The sequence below is a fragment of the Lutra lutra genome, chromosome 4 (genome assembly GCF_902655055.1).
Source record: "Lutra lutra chromosome 4, mLutLut1.2, whole genome shotgun sequence".
NCBI lineage: Eukaryota > Metazoa > Chordata > Mammalia > Carnivora > Mustelidae > Lutra > Lutra lutra.
Genome location: NC_062281.1, coordinates 7014506 through 7031196, shown reverse-complemented (window position 1 = coordinate 7031196; position 16691 = coordinate 7014506). Strand labels below are relative to the sequence as shown.

General features: G+C 45.1%; 1 protein-coding gene across 3 annotated transcripts in view; it reads left to right on the top strand.

Moving 5' to 3' along the window:
* The window catches only part of KHDRBS3 (KH RNA binding domain containing, signal transduction associated 3), a 184105-nt gene extending 168983 nt beyond the window's left edge, over window positions 1-15122 (top strand). The window contains exons 8-11 of one of the 3 annotated variants that reach the window (XR_007126577.1): window positions 3937-3995; window positions 5911-6060; window positions 7481-7539; window positions 14529-15122. Coding sequence is in view for 2 of the 3 variants with exons in the window: in XM_047725505.1 (XP_047581461.1) it covers window positions 3937-3995; window positions 5911-6002 (151 nt within the window). In the remaining variant the exon portion in view is untranslated. Of the gene's footprint in view, window positions 1-3936; window positions 3996-5910; window positions 6529-7480; window positions 7540-14528 lie in introns of those variants that run through there. The other 2 variants (XM_047725506.1, XM_047725505.1) reach the window with 2 other exon arrangements.
* Window positions 15123-16691: the final 1569 nt, after the last annotated feature.

The window sequence follows — 16691 nt, the reverse complement described above, 5'->3', positions numbered from 1 at the left end:
TGAGAATGGGGCTCAGCTGCTCCCAGCTTCCTGGCTCAGTGACAGTCTTGCAATAAATAATCAGAAACTGGGTGAAATGATAGCAAATGTCAGTTTAAAGTTTTCACTTGTCAAAACCACGATGGTCTTATCACCAAACCATTGCCGGAGTAGCAAATTGTACTCCCTCTGATCCTCCTGTTCACTGGAAACGTTCTTCGCCCCGGACTTTTCTACACTGAACAGTTTTAGGCACTTCCCAGACCGATGTCCAGTCTAAACGGATGTGCATGACTGTTCAGTCCGTTTAATCAAGACTTGGTTGGGTCAAAAAGCCACTGTTCAGGGTCTCTGTCGGCGAGCTTCAGTGCCTGCCATTTACAACCCGAGGTGCGCAGAGGGGGCCTCTGTGAAGGATACTCTCTTAGGCCTGTGAAGACGTGACTCACTTTGTGCAACAGATCCAGTTCTCAAGAACATCAGCGTTTTATTTGTCTAAGGAGCCATTATGCTGTAACTTCTGACCTTTGGAAAGAGGACTGAGGTTCATTTAATTTAGTGCTGAGTTTCTATGAAATATTAGCCAATTTATTTGCAACAAAATGGGAAGTTGTTTTGACTGCTTTGTGGCCAATTGCTGTGCGTGAGCCATCGAGAATGTCAGAGCTGCCCGGGGTCTGCATAGCTTCTAGAACAGGCCTGTGGTTTGACGGATGGAGCACGAAGGCAGCGGGTAGGACGGATCTCCTAGGGAGCCCGGCAGGTGGGGGTCCCAGTTCAGACTCCAGTGTCTTGACCAGTATTTGACACTGACATTTCATCAAGGGGTTAGTTTCTGAATTTCTGAACTCAAGATGGGGAAAAAAAAAAAAAAAATACTCTACTTTAAAGGCAATTCTCATATTTAAAGCTATAAAACCTTAAGAGGTAGGAAAGCAATATTACTTCTTATATTGCTTGTTGTTGCTGGATTTTTGTTTTTTAATATAAATGTTTCTTTGATCCTTTTTTAGCTAGTTCCTCCCATTTGCTTCTCACCATAGATAAATTTGTTGCCTCGAGAGAAAGTGAGGGCTACTGAAAGGGAGAGAGGGAATTTGAGACCAGACAGAGAAGGCAGTGATAATTCACCATGATCACAGGGCAATGAGTTGTGTGTAAATCCTTCTATTTCCGAGCATGAGGAGGGATCCTAGATGCCCCAGAGGGGGCAAATCAGACATTCTGGAAGAGTGACAGAGCAGGTCAGAGTGGACAGGGAGCTCCCCCCACCCCCCACCAGTGTAAGGTGGCCCCACAGTGAGCACAGTCCGCAACTGGTGTAGGTCTTCATCACGTGGTGTGGGCGCTGTCCCTTCTGAGCTGTGTGACTCCGGGCAGGTGGCCCAGCCTCACTGAGCCTTGGCTTCTCCGTCTTCAAGGACAGCGATTTTAGGAAGATCAAGTGCAGTCATGCACATGGATTCGTGGTCAGTGAAGGGGTCTCACTGAGCAGCGTGCCCGCCCTCCCTCTCCCTGCCTTCCTCCCACGTCCTCTAGGAGTGTCAGCTGTCAGCCTGAAGACCTTTTTATAAAACTCGGCAGCCATGTGCCCCTCCTCAGAAAAGCTGCACGTTGCCACGTGGTGTAATAGGTCAGCTGTAGGAGTGACTGTTCTCTTCCTGGGCAACATTTAAAAAGCCGTGGAGCTTCTTAACACGGCACATTCCAGAGAGCTTATGTCCTATTCCGGCGAGCTCCCTTCATAACCAGTATGTTACACTGTGTTTAATTAACTAGTGAGGATGTGATTAAACCAGGATAGCAAGATCTGACCTATATTTTGCACGTGGAGGAAGCATTTTATACCGAGGAATAGTCTAGCCCCGGCGTTTTTTTTTTTTTTTTTTTTAAGATTTTATTCATTTATTTGAGAGAGAGAGACAGAATGAGAGAGAGAGAACATGAGAGGAAAGAGATCAGAGGGAGAAGCAGACTCCCTGGCGAGCAGAGACCCCGATGTGGGACTCGATCCAGGGACTCCAGGATCACGACCTGAGCTGAAGGCAGTCGCTCAACCAACTGAGCCACCCAGGCGTCCCTAGCCCTGGCGTTTTATCAGTGCTTATTAACTCCGTGCGATGGAGGTACTTGTAGACACTCGGATTGTTCAGGCTTTTTCGTGCATCTGTGCCTTACGTGTGCAGTTTGCTCTGCCTGGAAGGCCCCTGCCGCCGTCTCCCTGTCCGTCCCTTCTCTGCACCCCTTCCTCAGCTTCACCCTCCTGGCGGGTGGCTCAGAACTGCTCTACCATTACGTTCTCTGGGAAGCCGTGTGATGCAGCCGCTGGTGAGGCCGCCGCCTCTGTCCATCTAGAGGAAGGTCCTGGGGCCGGGCATGGTGCGGGGGGGGCAGGGGGGACAAGGAAAGTGTGCCATCTCGGGGAGCCAGCCCCTGGGAAACTGGGAAGGTTTTCCAAGGAGGTAGCATTTGGGCTATAGACTGAGCAGCATGTAGATTGGAAGGAAAGCAAAGAAGAACATTTCTGGCCGAAGGAGGAGCAGAGGTGAAGAGCCACCCGCACGTGCTTGAGGCAAAAAGGAAGCTGTTCCCCTTGCTTTACTGCTCCGTCCGAGGATCGCTCTGCTATGCTGCAGCGTCAGAGCGGCTGAGTCTCCGGTGCCGCTTGCCTGACGGGACGCGTGGGAAGAGAGCCAGGTGTGGGTTTGATCGACGAGTGTGTCACTTCTCTGTTCTCTGAGATTCTGGCTGGCATCCTGGCTTTCCGATCTACAGCAGCATCCTTATCTCTAAAATGGGTATGACAGCCCCACTCACTTCAGGGGCTGCTGTGGGGACTCCGCGGGACCTCGGCAGCTGGCACTCAGCAACACTCACTCTACAGATTTTATTATTCATCTTGCAACTTCCTAAGGTGTTAAGCAGCTGAGCTGGATCATTTTCTATTTTGATTAGAACTTCTTACTTGATTGCATGAGGCTGGAATAATGAGAATGTTTATTTCCATGACAGTCCAAGATAACAAATTCAGGACGATTGTTTCCCTACAAAATTAAGTAGAGTGGGAAAGTGCAAAGCCTGAGAGGGTGAGTGGAAGCTCCTCCCTGGATACCCAGAATAGCATCATAAACTACTTATATCTGCTGTGGCTTAGTAATCTAGATTTTCCATAGGTTTGTTCCTATAAAAATTATGCCTGGTTCAAATACATTGTGTATTTGTAGCCTGTTTCGCATTATCTGCAGAATGGCCCTGATAACAGGCTCCCTCTGCCCGCCCCCCATCTCAGGGATGCCATGTGTTAGAACATAGATGTGCCTGTGCTGTGCAAAGATGGTCTGCCTCCATCGTCGTGGACGTTGCAAGGGGGCCGTGACCAGAGGGTGCAGAATCACCCTGCTGTCCTTTGCAACATAGTCATCACACCGACTTCCTGACAATAATGCCACAGTGCTGGCGAAACAGAACATTGGACCTCAGTCCCGGTTATAAAGCGCTGCGAAGCCCACAGATCGTGCAGCGTCGGGTTTTCTGGTAGGCAGGAGTTAAAGAGGAAGGAACGTTTTTGCCTTCTTTCCGTTGGACCTGTGGTTCTCCGTCCTCTCCAGGGCCATGTCAAGTGTGCAGACCCTGCCCTTCCAGAACACACAGGCTGTGTATCCCTTATGCACAGAGACACTCACGTGGTGCTCATTGGCCAAAGCCTGTGGCTAAAGTGCCAGGCACATTTATCAGGTACTACAGCTGGAAATCTTTGATATTCCTGAGGTCTAAAGTTTCTGTGCTAGGTCTCTGCATCTCAGTGGGAATTCTTCCTTTCAGTGTGTAGCCCTGCCCTTGACTGGCTATCTTTAAGTTTTAGAATACTTCACTGAATATGATTTAAGCTCACGGTCAAGTTATTTTATCCTGTTTTCACCTTTTTTTTTTTTTTTTGGCATCTTTTGTTCAATACAGTGGTGCTGATTACTATGATTATGGACATGGACTCAGTGAAGAGACCTACGATTCCTACGGTGAGTAACTGGCCCACACGAACCAGAAATAGAGTGGGCAGAGTGGTCCCAGAAACACCTTCAAGACCGGAACTGAGGAGAAATCCATAAAGACATTTTGACTGAAACAGCAGCTTCCCTTTCAGTTCATCTGTGCATATCTAGCTATTTTCAGCTCCTTTAAGATTTAAATTTAATATTTAAAGAGGACTAAAAACTCAAAGAAAATTGCCTACATTCACATTCTCAACTTAGATTTTCTGTTTGGGTTGATTGCCATGTGCTGATTTTCTCATTTATGGAGTCCTTTGCCAGACTGCAGACACTTGATAGCTCGGGACTTTTTGAAGTGTCTTTGCTTCTTTTTTTTTTTTTTTTTTTGTGTGTGTGTGTGTGTGTGTCTTTGCTTCTTGACAGTGAAGGAAAATGAAGCCCTGGAGACTGCAGCTCCCAAAGGATTGTCCCACCCCCATCTTCATATTTTAATTCATCTCTGATCCCATGCCCTCGAAAAACATTACAGTGGGAGTCACTCCGTAAAGGTTACAAAAGCACTGAGCCAGGGGTGGGGAGCCATAAGGCGCTCTCTGGCTTATGGGGAGACAGCTAAACCCCACTTAATTCAGTGAGAGCTGGTAGAGATGCTGGGGAATCCAGGTCCAAAGTCTCTATGCAGAAGGAGGACAGGTTTAATTAAAAGAATTGGCGGCAGCAACATAATGATAGCAAGAAGCTCCTTTGCCGGAGGGCAAAGAGATCAGAGAACAGGAAGCTTCAATCAGTTGCAAAGCTCTGATAAATGCCTCCAGTACCCAGTACAAGTGAATCAGGATTCTGGTTAATGGATGTTCTGACATTTCTCTGAACATAACTGAAAAATCATTTTCCGGTGCTCCTTTTGAAGTGCATTTTGTTATATCACCTGCCCCAAGCCGTGATGACCTCACCTTGGATTTTTTTTTTTTTTTTTTTTGTTATTTGTAACAAACACTTAAGAGAAATACCTTGGTTTGCTGAATGCTGTCTACTTAAATGGATGCACGTTAGCTTGAGGGAATGACGTTGATTGCATGCTTGTATCAAAAGAAGAGGTCATTTTAAGTATTTTTTCTTCACAGCCTTTTCAAATTGGTCTCAATGGACACATGGCTTTTAAATTGCTGTATGTTGCTGCAGAGATGTTAACTGTTTGTTGTCGGAGACTTGTAGATGACTCGCTGAGAGCGCTGGGATGGAACAGGTGTTTAATTTGAGGAGATTGAGATGATGGAATGCCTTTTGTTATTTGTACACTTGTCTGGTATGGATTTAGTATTAGGATGAGTGAGACTTGACATTCTGTCTTCAAGTTTATTTCATATTCGGAAAGTATTGTTGAGGCTACATTTCCCCTGAACACGACTTCCGTTCACTCTGTCCACAGCAGGACCCGGGACTCCCTCCCACCCTGCCCACCCCCACGGTTCTCATCACGTTTGTCTGCTTTTGCCTGCACAGATCTTTGTGTTGTCTTTGTTTTTGCTGTCAAAAGAAGTCTGAGTGATCCTCTTCCCATTCTCTTTCCCATTCATAAATGTCTTAACATTTAGCAAAAGGCAGTTCAGTTTGCTGTTTGAGTGTGTGAGCTTTTGTTAAAAATGAGTGACCAAAAGGAAAGTTCTTGCAAAGTCGGTTGCGATTTAAGATACAAAAATCATTTTTTTTCCCATACTGATAGGTATTGTTAGTGGGGCGACCATTTTCTATTGTGTTTGTAATTTTTCTCTAAGTAATTACCCTTGTTTTTGTTTTTGTTTTTTACCCCTAGTACCTCAGGGCTATCTGTCTTCAATATGACGTCTACCACTGGTTCAGGGTTAAGGTAGATTCTGAAAAATGAAGCCAGCGGGATCCATGGCAATGATCTAATTGTGATTTGATATCTTACTGATTTTAGGGCAAGAGGACTGGACTAACTCGAGACACAAGGCACCTGCAGCGAGGACCACAAAGGGCGTCTACAGAGACCAGCCCTACGGCAGATACTGATTGTACTGTCTGGTGTTGTGAAATAGCCAGTCTCCACCAGTCCTGTGTACTGTTCAAAGTAATGTTTTTCTATGAACAATCCCTTTTTAAATAAATCAAAATGCTTAAAATCTGAATGGATGGAAGTTTAAAACTACTTTGTGGAAACATCAACCTGGGCAGAAAAAAAAAAAAAAAGACATGTAAAATTTTGTTATTTCCAGTCTGTATATGAAAAAAATAGGTCATCAAAAGGAAAAAAATAACTTTGATTAACTAGTGTTAAACAAAAAACTAGGTTTACTAAATATGTTAATCCATCCTTTTAACATAAGCCTCACCTTTCATTTTAAAGGTTTCCATAGCAATTAGTTATTTTATCTTTCAGCCATATGCTAGTTTTTTTCTCTTGCCAACATGCGTAAAAAGGGAAGCCAATTACAAGTGCAAATAATGTGGTATTCTTTTGTAACTCAAGTCTTGAAATGTTCTGTAGTGTTGAGCAAAGTCTCCTCTTGCTTGATACTAAATAAACTTTTGAAAGAAATTCCGTGTGTGTGAGCTAACAATTTCATGTTTCTCTTATTTAAAAAGGCCTTCATAAATAGTTGTAAACAGGGAAAGAGTTCATTTAACAACGCTTGTCATAAAAGGGTCACACTAAACATTGTACAACTGACTTAAAAAATGGTATAAAATTAAATGTACCATTCTATACTCACCGTAGATTTAAATGCTGTTTAAAGAGTCCACATGGTGTTAAGCTGCGTGAGTAGCAAGTTAAAACGACGCAAAACCAAATCTTGTTTAAAAACTGGTTTTAAAATAACTACTGATTTTCTGAAAAAGATGTGATCAGTTTTCATCTTGTTGAGCGTTTTTTCACTAGTGCAACTTTGGATTTTTTATGAGAATTTTGGTACCTTAATGAACACCTCGCTCCATGCTGGAAGCAATAAGCACAAAGCTTTTAAAGACAATCTGACTTGACTAATTGAGGTCGCACTCGCCAAGGCTGAGGATGTGTAACCCTTAAACGGTCTTCATTGTCAAAGGTAAATAAATCAAATAAGATTTTAATCTCACTTAATTTATCTTAATATAACTAATAAAACCAGGGAGATTACAACTTAGCAAGTTTCATTATCCATTTTAGAGAGGTTTTAAGATCACCTAAATTCTCATTTTAAAAAGTTTAATTTGTTTTAGTAATCTAAAAAGCCTTAGTTCAGTCAGTTTAATTGGGGCCAATTATTCCCTATTAAACAAATGTAAAACCTCATAACTAGTTGTTTGTAATACAGTCTTTGGTTAGTAATTGAGGGCACTTCTTAAAACTGACAAATATTTAATAAAGTTATTCTTTAATCATTTGGCTTAAGTTTTTTTTTGGTGTTTTTGTTTTTTTTTTTTTTAATTGTAGATGATGTAAAATGTTTAGTTTTTGTTTCTTAAGAGATTTCCTTCTCTTTGAGTAAAAAGGTCTTTTCTTTTGTTAGGAAATGTCAGCCATCTTGGGAAGTCAGAGGAACTGGTTGTGCCCAAGGAGCAAACAAAGGTGAGTGCCTTTTGTTCCAATTATTGTGATGTGTTACGGAAGATGAAGACAATTTCATGCTTATCTAAAGTCCCATGGAAAATATCCCACGCTGGTTCCTATTACCAGCACTGGTGATTACGACAAATTAACTCCTCCAGTCAGAACAGAAGCTCCCTGAATATAAACAAGTCAGACCCAGCCAGCCTTGCTGGTGCCACGGAGGGCAGAGGCGTAAGTCGTCACAGCAGTTAATACTTGGGTTGCTTTCTTCAATAAGAAATCGAAGCCCAGGCAGTAACATGAAAAAATGTCCAAACTATTAAGGCAAAAAAGCAGTTTATCAAGCCTAACGTATAATATGACCCCAATTTTATTTTAAAAACTGTGTGTACTTGCTATATATTTGTAGGTAAAAAATTATACTGGTATGCACCAGATTTTTGACAATAATTATCTTAGGCTTGTGGAAGTATGACTGTGTGTGTACTTTTCTGTCCTTTTTGAATTTTGCAAAACAAGATTACTTGTATAAGACAAGTAACAGTTGTTTTATAAAATTATTTCATATTTTTTTTTAAGTTAGGGATCTGTAAGGAAAATGTATCATTAGTTTGGTTTCAGGGTATTCTTGTTTTTTTTGTCTTGTTTTGTTTTGTTTTTCTAAACCATCAGAAACACTGCTTAGGCCATGACATCACAGAGTGTCTTGCTTTTTAAAAGTAGTTGTATTTGAGCTCTGCCCCTGACTGTGTGCCTTTGGACATCAGCACAAGGAGAATGATGCTTAATGCATGTAGTTGTTACTAAGAATTGAGTGAGCTAATACTATGAGTGTTTTGAGCTAATATTGTGAGTGTTTTGTAACCTAAAAAGTATTACAGTAAATGTGAAGTTTAATTGTCAAGTTGAATGCCCGTATTTAACGTGTATGGGAAATAGCTGAGCCTTTTTCCCCTCCAATAGCCAAAATTCACCTGAAATAATTACCTTAACTGTTGGGAAGAGAATAGGTCTCTTTATTCTCATGGAACAACATAAGAGTTTTGGTTTTGAGGGGTTTTTGGGGGGTGGGGCAGGGGGACTTTTCTTGCATAGAAAGAGAATGTGACACATCATGCATTTTTTCAACGTGTGGTTTTAATATTGGAATTTTTCACTCTTTCCTCCTTAGTAAGTAATTTTGGAGGGGGATTAGCATATTGAATAATAATGTAGGTTTCTTAAGTGAGAGATTATAAATAGGTCCCTAGAGGGTAAACCCCCAGATGGTCTTCAGAGCTAATTCATAGGCATTATTGTTCAGTTTATTTTCATTTTATAGAGAACCCATAGCCCCATTGGACTATAAAAAGGGATCGTGAGCCAGAAAGGTCAGGAAGCCGCAGAAATACTTTTGGACAAGAATCCTCCTGCTTGGCTTCCAAGGGCTTCCCATTTTGAGCACATAGTCTGCCGAGCCTTATTGCTTCCGGTTTCCACATGAAGACTCTGCTGTAGACACGCGGTCTCCCCCACCCCTCAGAGCACGTTGCACCGTTCCCAGATCTTTCCCCTAACCTTCGTCTCCCCTCCTGGGATTAGTTTCTCTCCTCATTTTACAGTATGTACTGAGCTTGAGTTCTGTACTAGACACAGAAGAGGCACCGGAAACGTAAAGATCTTTAAGACGTGGGCCTTCCTCAGGCTGCGGTAATTCAGGATGGAAAGGAAGCGGGCTCGCCCCTATTCCTCCACCCACAGAAATCGTGCCCACTCCTCAGGACTTGGCCCAGTGCCCTCTCTGAAGTAGCATGCTGAGTTTATACTCATTTTAGTGACGTAGGTTGGTCACACATTGCCATTACGACCAAGCATAAGCTTGTCACTCTCAGTAAATGATTTCACTGAATCCTCACAACTACAAGAAGGTAAGTGTGGCCTCCATTTTACAGAGGAAGACACTTCAGCTTCAAAATGTGAAATCATTTAGGTAAAAAACTCACACCCAGCAATTGGTAGAGCCAGTTTTAAACTTTAATCCAGAATCTCTGTTGTTGGCTGAGCTCTGGACTAGCACTGACTCCCCCATCATCTCTGAGCACAGGGGCTGGTCTACATGTTTCCTGTAACTCCCAGAGCCCTCAGCGTCATCAGCACACAGCTGTTGTCCAGTAGTCCCTTCCCTGTCTCTTCCACCCCCGCACCAGATTCCTTCAGGAGAAGTTCTTTGACAGTATTTAGGTTCTGAATCATCTGATCAGGACGTCCGGCTTGAATCAATATCAGTGTCCACGCAGATACGTTGTGCTACAGATCCTGGAAGTTCAGTGCCAATGACATAGTCCTGTCCTATCCTTGAAGACGTGACAGCCTGCTGGGGAGTTGGGCAAGGAAGGAGTCCGTAGCACAGGTGCAGGTGCGTGGAAGAGAGACCTGTCTGCCAGGCAGGTGCCAGCAGGGGCGTAAGTGCCAGTAGGGGAAGCACAGAGGGAAAGGTATTCTGGGAAGCATTCATATCCCAGCTCTGTCGTTTACCAGCTTGATGACCTTGCTTAATTACCCGACCTCGGAACTACAGTCGAGATGGCAGTGTCCCACCCATAAAATGGCACAGGAATGCCGGCTACCTCGGTATTACTGTGGAAGAATTAGAAACACTTGCAGCACTGGTGCAGGTATTTGCTCATTTGTTGCTTAATGTAAACGCACGGACTGATAAGAAAGTACGATTATCTGGGAGACGGCAGCTATATTAGGTAATCAGAGAAAGCAACAGATGTGCTGTCTGGGCGGCGGGGAGCACATAATGAAGGGTCGCACACGTTCCGCTAAGAAGCTTAGACACAGTGACCCCATTTTCCATTGTAACATCCTCCTCACCTCTCAGCTTCCCCGCTCCCTCCCCCTAGGCAGAGAGAGGGCCTTGTCAGTCTCTGCTTCAACAAGAACTTTGTACCAACCTCTGTTTGCACTGGCTACTGATCTGATATCCAGACACAGAGTGTCTTAAAAAATAGGGCTCTAACCTTTTATCCTCTCAGTCTCCTCTCAGCAGAGTAAGTATTCAGCAAGTCAATGAATATGAGAGAGTGACATTGTCAGTGGATCGATAGGATTCCTAGCAGACAGTGTTAGGGGTAAGCACCCCTAATAGTTAGCAGAGACCAAAAAAACCCCCAACAAAAACAAAAACCTTACTTATGTCCACAGGATTATAATTCAGAAGGTCCAGCTCCATTGGTTTAACTCAAAATTAGACAGTGCTTCTGGTCATTGTGTACAGAGAAATGGATCCCAGAGTCTAAAACCAATAATTTGGAGAAAAAAATAAAAATGTAATCAAAAGTCTAATTAGCCAAAATAGAAGCCACTTTATAGGGTTTAGGTAATGAATATAAATAATAAAGTTTGTTATTTTCTATGCAAATAAGATCTATTTACAATGATATTCAGTGTCTTGTACAGATAGAAAGGGGAAAAAAACCCTATGATTATATTGAAAATCATGAAATCTACTTTGTCTTGATTCTGTGTCCATCTTTCAGAAAGGCTGTAGAACATTTTCAGATCTGAATTGCATCCTTCTCTTATCTAATGGAAAATCCCATCCAACTGAGGTTGATTCTCAGTGGGATTCGATTTCAGTGATTGGCACCTAGCACCAAAATTGTTTCAGACCTTAGTGTGATGATCCCCTCGCTGCCCGCCGTGCCCCACCCCCACCCCCACACACACACTGGCGTGCAGGGTAGAGCTCAGGCTCTTGGCTTTGAACCCAAAGCCCAGTGTGACTGTGTTCCAGCCTCATGACTGCACCAGCCTTCCTACTGGACATCCCTCTTGGTGCTTTCTTGTCTGGGTTGTCCACTGCCTGAAATCACGTTTCCTTACCCCTCTCAGCCAGCTCTTGGCCCAGTGAGTCACTGAGGTCTGTCCAGCTTCAAAGTGAGCCTGGGAGCTCCCCTTTGTCCCAGAAGCCTTCCTTGGCACACCCGTCTCCACCTCAGGCCTGGTGTCGGATCCCTGCTGAGAACTCTTGGAGTTGCCTGAATTCTGCAACAACTGTCCCTCAACGGATCGTTCATGCTCCTCTCCACCCACCCTCACCAGTGTAGAAACCTCTAGTGTATGCGCCACGCTTATGCCCGGGAAAGGATCCGTGTACAAGCAGTTGAATATGTGAGTGAGTGAAATGAATGAGGTGGCTCAGTGTCTCCACAGTAGAGGAGAGTGGACTGGGACGTCCTTGGCCTTACCAGGTGGAGTTAGAGTCATCCTTGAACTTGGAGAGAATTAGGCAGGTTCTTAAATGTGGTCATTCAGGTGTAGACAGAGATACCCAAAAGTCTCATTTGATCACCACTGCTGGCAAGACCCGGGCCTAACTCATGTGTCCGTGTTTGCGGCCTCATACCTGACAGGGCCAGAAATGGGGAGAGAGAAGAAATAGGCAGATGCTGTGTGAAGTGAGCCGGGCTGGAGCTGGAGGCATTGTCCCCGGGCTCTGTCTCTGCTCCACTCACTGATGTGTCTTTCTCACCAACTACAAAACGAGGCTCTTTGAACGTGGAATCAATCATGTCTTTCTTGACTGGTCCACCCAGATGCCAGCATCGTGCCTGGCACGCAGTGGGGGCTGATGAGGTGTTCGGTGTGGAACACAAGAGGAAGGGAGTGAATGAGCCAACAACCTTGTAATTCTTAAAATGCCAGCCCTGAGCACTTTGCAATATTAGTTTGGTTTCTTAGTGGAAATAAGATAGTTACTTCTGGGGATGCCTGGGTGGCTCAGTTGGTTAAGCAGCTGCCTTCGGCTCAGGTCATGATCCCGGCGTCCTGGGATCGAGTCCCACATCGGGCTCCTTGCTTGGCGGGGAGCCTGCTTCTCCCTCTGCCTCTGCCTGCCACTCTGCCTGTGCTCTCTCTAGCTCCTCTCTCTCTGACAAATAAATAAATAAAATCTTTAAAAAAAAAAAAAAAAAGATAGTTACTTCTGCAACTACTGACTTTTTTAGTGGGAGGAAATGGGAAGCTGGAAAGCCAAAATATGTCCTTTATTTAATATGTAATACATGTGCTTGGTACAAAATCCAAAAATTTGAGGGGTATATGATGAAACCCCCAAGCTCCCAAGAAGCTGTTGGCTTGGTTTGGGTATATTTTTCCAGAGATAGTCTGTGCATGAGCAAAGCACATGTTTCTTTTCTAACTATTACCTTTTTGCACACGAAACAGTACACTGTTTTCTACCCCCTTGTTTCACTTTAGAGGGCATCTTAAAGTTCATTTTCTATCATTCTATACTGTAAAGCTACGTTTTCCTATTTATTGACTGAATAATAGTTATGTGGTTTATAATTTAAACAAGTACTGATGGACATGAAGTTCACCCCCAGCATTTTACACTCATCAGTGCGAGTGCTGGAAAGCCTAGCCCTCCATCGCTGCGATTGCACACATTTGTATACAACTTAAGAACACATTTCTGAAGTAGGGTCATTGAACCTTTCCATTTTTTATGAATGTTACTGTATTGCTTTCCTGAGGAAACTTGAACCCTACATACTGCATGCATTCCTTACTGTCAGCTGTTAGCACCTGTGCCCCACTCCAAGTGGGCGCCCAGCATGGCGGCTGGCACGGTGTGGGTCAAGTCTGGGTGTGGATGAGTGAGGCATGTGGGGGCACCGGACCCCTTCAGTGCAGCCCCCAATTCCCAAGCCTGAGTGGATTTGCTTTGGGGGCCCGGGGTGCTACTTTGCAGTGTCCCCACCCAGCTTTTCCTGTGCTCTTGTTCCCCAGATCCTGCCCACGCTTTGAGATCTTCCCTCTCTTCTTTTGCCAAAGAACCCTTTTTTCTGTTCACCCTGAGAGTACCGGCTGCCGGCACTCGATTGGCAAGCACCTAATTTGGAGCTTCCAGCCAGAGTCCCTCAGGGTCAGGAATGCGTCCGTTACATTGTGTGCCCTGAAACGGTCATCAGGCTGTTCTGGAAGGACCCATCGATGAACTAAACAAAACCCCAATTAATAGATTTACTACATTCGGTGTTTACCTTTTACAGTATCAGCCTTTCAGTTCAGGTGGCATCGATGGCTCCCAGCCCCCCACCTCCCCCCCACCGAAACACGCGCAGGTGGTACCACATGGCTCCCAAGACGTGGCTTCCTGTCTCTTGCATGTGCAGCGATCAGAGGCTAAGTGAAGGCAGAGGTGGTGCAGCCGTGGGGCAAGGGGGCGAACCCTGGGCGGAGGGGCAGGAAAAGGTTTCGCAGAGATGGGCAGGCATTGACAGGCTGGTGTAGGTGAATGAGGCAGGCACTGACCAGGGCAGGAAGCTGCGCCATGTGGGGGGACCTGAGCAGGTGCCTGAGCTGGGAGAGGAACGGGGCAGTGCCGGGGAGCTGGGAGGGGCCAGGTCATGGGGCACCACGAACAGTATGGTGCTGACAGGTCCCCCCAGGGCCGGGTGTGTGTGACCAGAGCCATGAGGAATAAGCATTATGACGGCCACTTCTCCACGCTGATTGGGTTCATTCTTCTTCCTTCTTGATGCCCATTGGGTTTTTGAAACAACAGTTATGTTCTGTGTAGCACATTAAAATATATTCCTTGGTGTTAGTTAATAAAAACTTGTAAATACATCTGAACATTGGGTCTCCTCTCAGAGGACAGGATGTCAAGGACTGTCTAGTGTGTACCCCTAGGGACCCGTTTCACATTTTGGTATTAGAGGTTCCATGTCAAACAAGGGCCGTTCTGGAATCAGACCCAAAAACCTTGTAATGGAGAGTATTTTGATCCTCCTCATACTAATTTACCATGCATCTGCCTTACCGAACACAAATATTTTATGTTCTTAAATTTCTCTAATTCTTATTTTGCCTCGTTTTCCATAAATATCCTTATTTCTGTTAAGTTTCTACTTGCCTCCTTCCTCTGCCTAAATCCTGCCTTCCCCAACAGAGCATAAATAATTATTAGCTTCTTGATGTATACAAATGTATTTCATTTTCCTCTCTTTCAGGGGCTTTCCTTCGAGTTATGGACTGCTTAGAATTCGTCGACTCACCAACGTGCCTAGTCAGTAAATGAATTCACTTGGGAGCTTAAAAATCATCTGAATTTTTTTCACAATTTTATGTCCTGTGAAATGTTTTATAAAATGATACGCTTTTTTAATTTGGAAAGCCTGTTTAAAAAAAGGGAAGAAAACTGATCTTGTTTTGTGGTCTCCTAACAACAACAAACAAATGATTTGTGTGTTACTTAATAAAAGCTGCCCATTTCAATCTTCTGCACTTTACTATAAACCTAGAAAAACAAGGTCTTGTTATTTCAACAAGCTCTAAATTTTGCACACTTGAGAACCATGTATGCCTGCGAACTCACTGAGAGAAGGCCAGATTATATACATAGTCCAGATTTGAAAATGATTTGTGCGTCTCGGTGATGGACCAACAAATACGGATGTGTTCTTCCAAAAGTATCCTGTCACGTAAAAGGTTAATAGAAAGGCTTTTGCAGGAAGCAGAGTGGTACAGCCAGAAAAGAAAGCTGATTTTCATGCCTCTCTGTAATTTGTTATGGAACATAAAGGTCATAATCCCTGTGGACAGTATTATTCTGTTTGTTCTCCTTTCTTCATTTACTGTTGCATTGTGACTTTAATTCAGTATGCCCCAGGAGGATGTTTTATTCCTTCTGCTGGAAGCTCACACAACATGTTTCCTGGTCTTGGAATTTCAGGAACAGTCTTGTGCATTGTTAAATTGTCACTCTCCTACCTCAAAGACACATTTCCTCTAAGGCATTCACTTCGACAGCGTGCAGCGTTGGGAACATTGTGATAACCGCCGAGTAACTTCTAAGAAGCTCACTTTTCCTTATCATCATGAGAGGATAACTCTCATGATGCATCTGAAAGTCTCCACTCGGCCATCATGGCTTTGCACTTGTCACATACACAGATGTGCATCTCAGAAGCACGAGGACAGACAGCCCCAGGTCGGAGAGAGTGCAGCACAAGCCACGGGGGCAGCAGGTGGGTGCCCCGCCCCTGAGGCTGTGAGCGCCCCGCAGTGCTCCGTCGGGAGGGCGGTGCACAGTGACAGCTCCAGGGACCCTTTGTTTGAAATTAACTGAACAACCAGGAACTTCAAACCATAAGCCAGATTGTTACAAATGGGAAAAAAAAAAAAATTTGAGTTCACTCGTTGCAGCCTTTCCGCCCACGGAGTCAGGGACACTAGTCGTAGACCTACCAACAGTCCCAGGGACTCGAACTCTCTAGCTCCTCACCCGTCTGTACCCTTCTCCTCGCTCCCACTCCTCCCTAACTTAGCTCACGAAACCCATACTTGTCTAGAATGTCTTCCGTGCTGGGCACTGCCCTACAAGCTAGAGCGGGCAGAGAACAGATCAGAGAGCCCGTCCTCAGGGAGCTCACTTTCCACCAGGAGGGGGCAGGCCACCGGCCACAAGCCCGGAGAGGGCCGGGTGGTGCTGGTGCTGTTGAGGAATAGGAGCGCCTCATCGTGGGAGGCGGGGGTTCGACTGACAAGGCAGCAGGTTAGCAGCACCTAGAAAAGGAAGTGTGTGAGCCACACCAAGACGCGAGCAAGTGCAAAGGGGCTGAGGTGGGGACAGGCTTGGAGGCTTGAGGAGCAGGGAGGGTGTCGGTATCGAAGTGGTGGCATGAGCAAGGGGCAAGGAAGAGGACGGTGAAATTGGCGGGGGTGGGGGGGTGATCTGGAGCATGTAGGGCCACCTGAGAGCTTTATTTAAAAGGGAACTTTGTGCGGGAGGGTTTGAGCAGAGGAGTGGTGTAACCCATGTGTTCTAAGTCACTTTGGCAGCCTCCTTGAGAATAGGCTGTCGTGCGGCCAGTTGGAGGCACCCCCTCAGAGGCCACGGCAGTGAAGGGAAGAGGAAATGCTAGCCTGTCCCTGTGGGCAGCCATGCAAAGGTTGGGACCTGCCAAGCTCCAGACGTGCCTGGAAAGTAGAGCCCTTAAGCCTGTCCATGGACTGATGTGGAGCGCAGGGCAGTGGCACTGGACGGCACAGAGAATCTGGTGTAGGGCCACTGAGGAAATAAATCCCCTCCCTGTGATGGGAAAACGCAGGAGGAGCAGGGATACGTTACGGATTGACGGTGGGGACACACAGAGGCCTTTGTGACCCTGGTT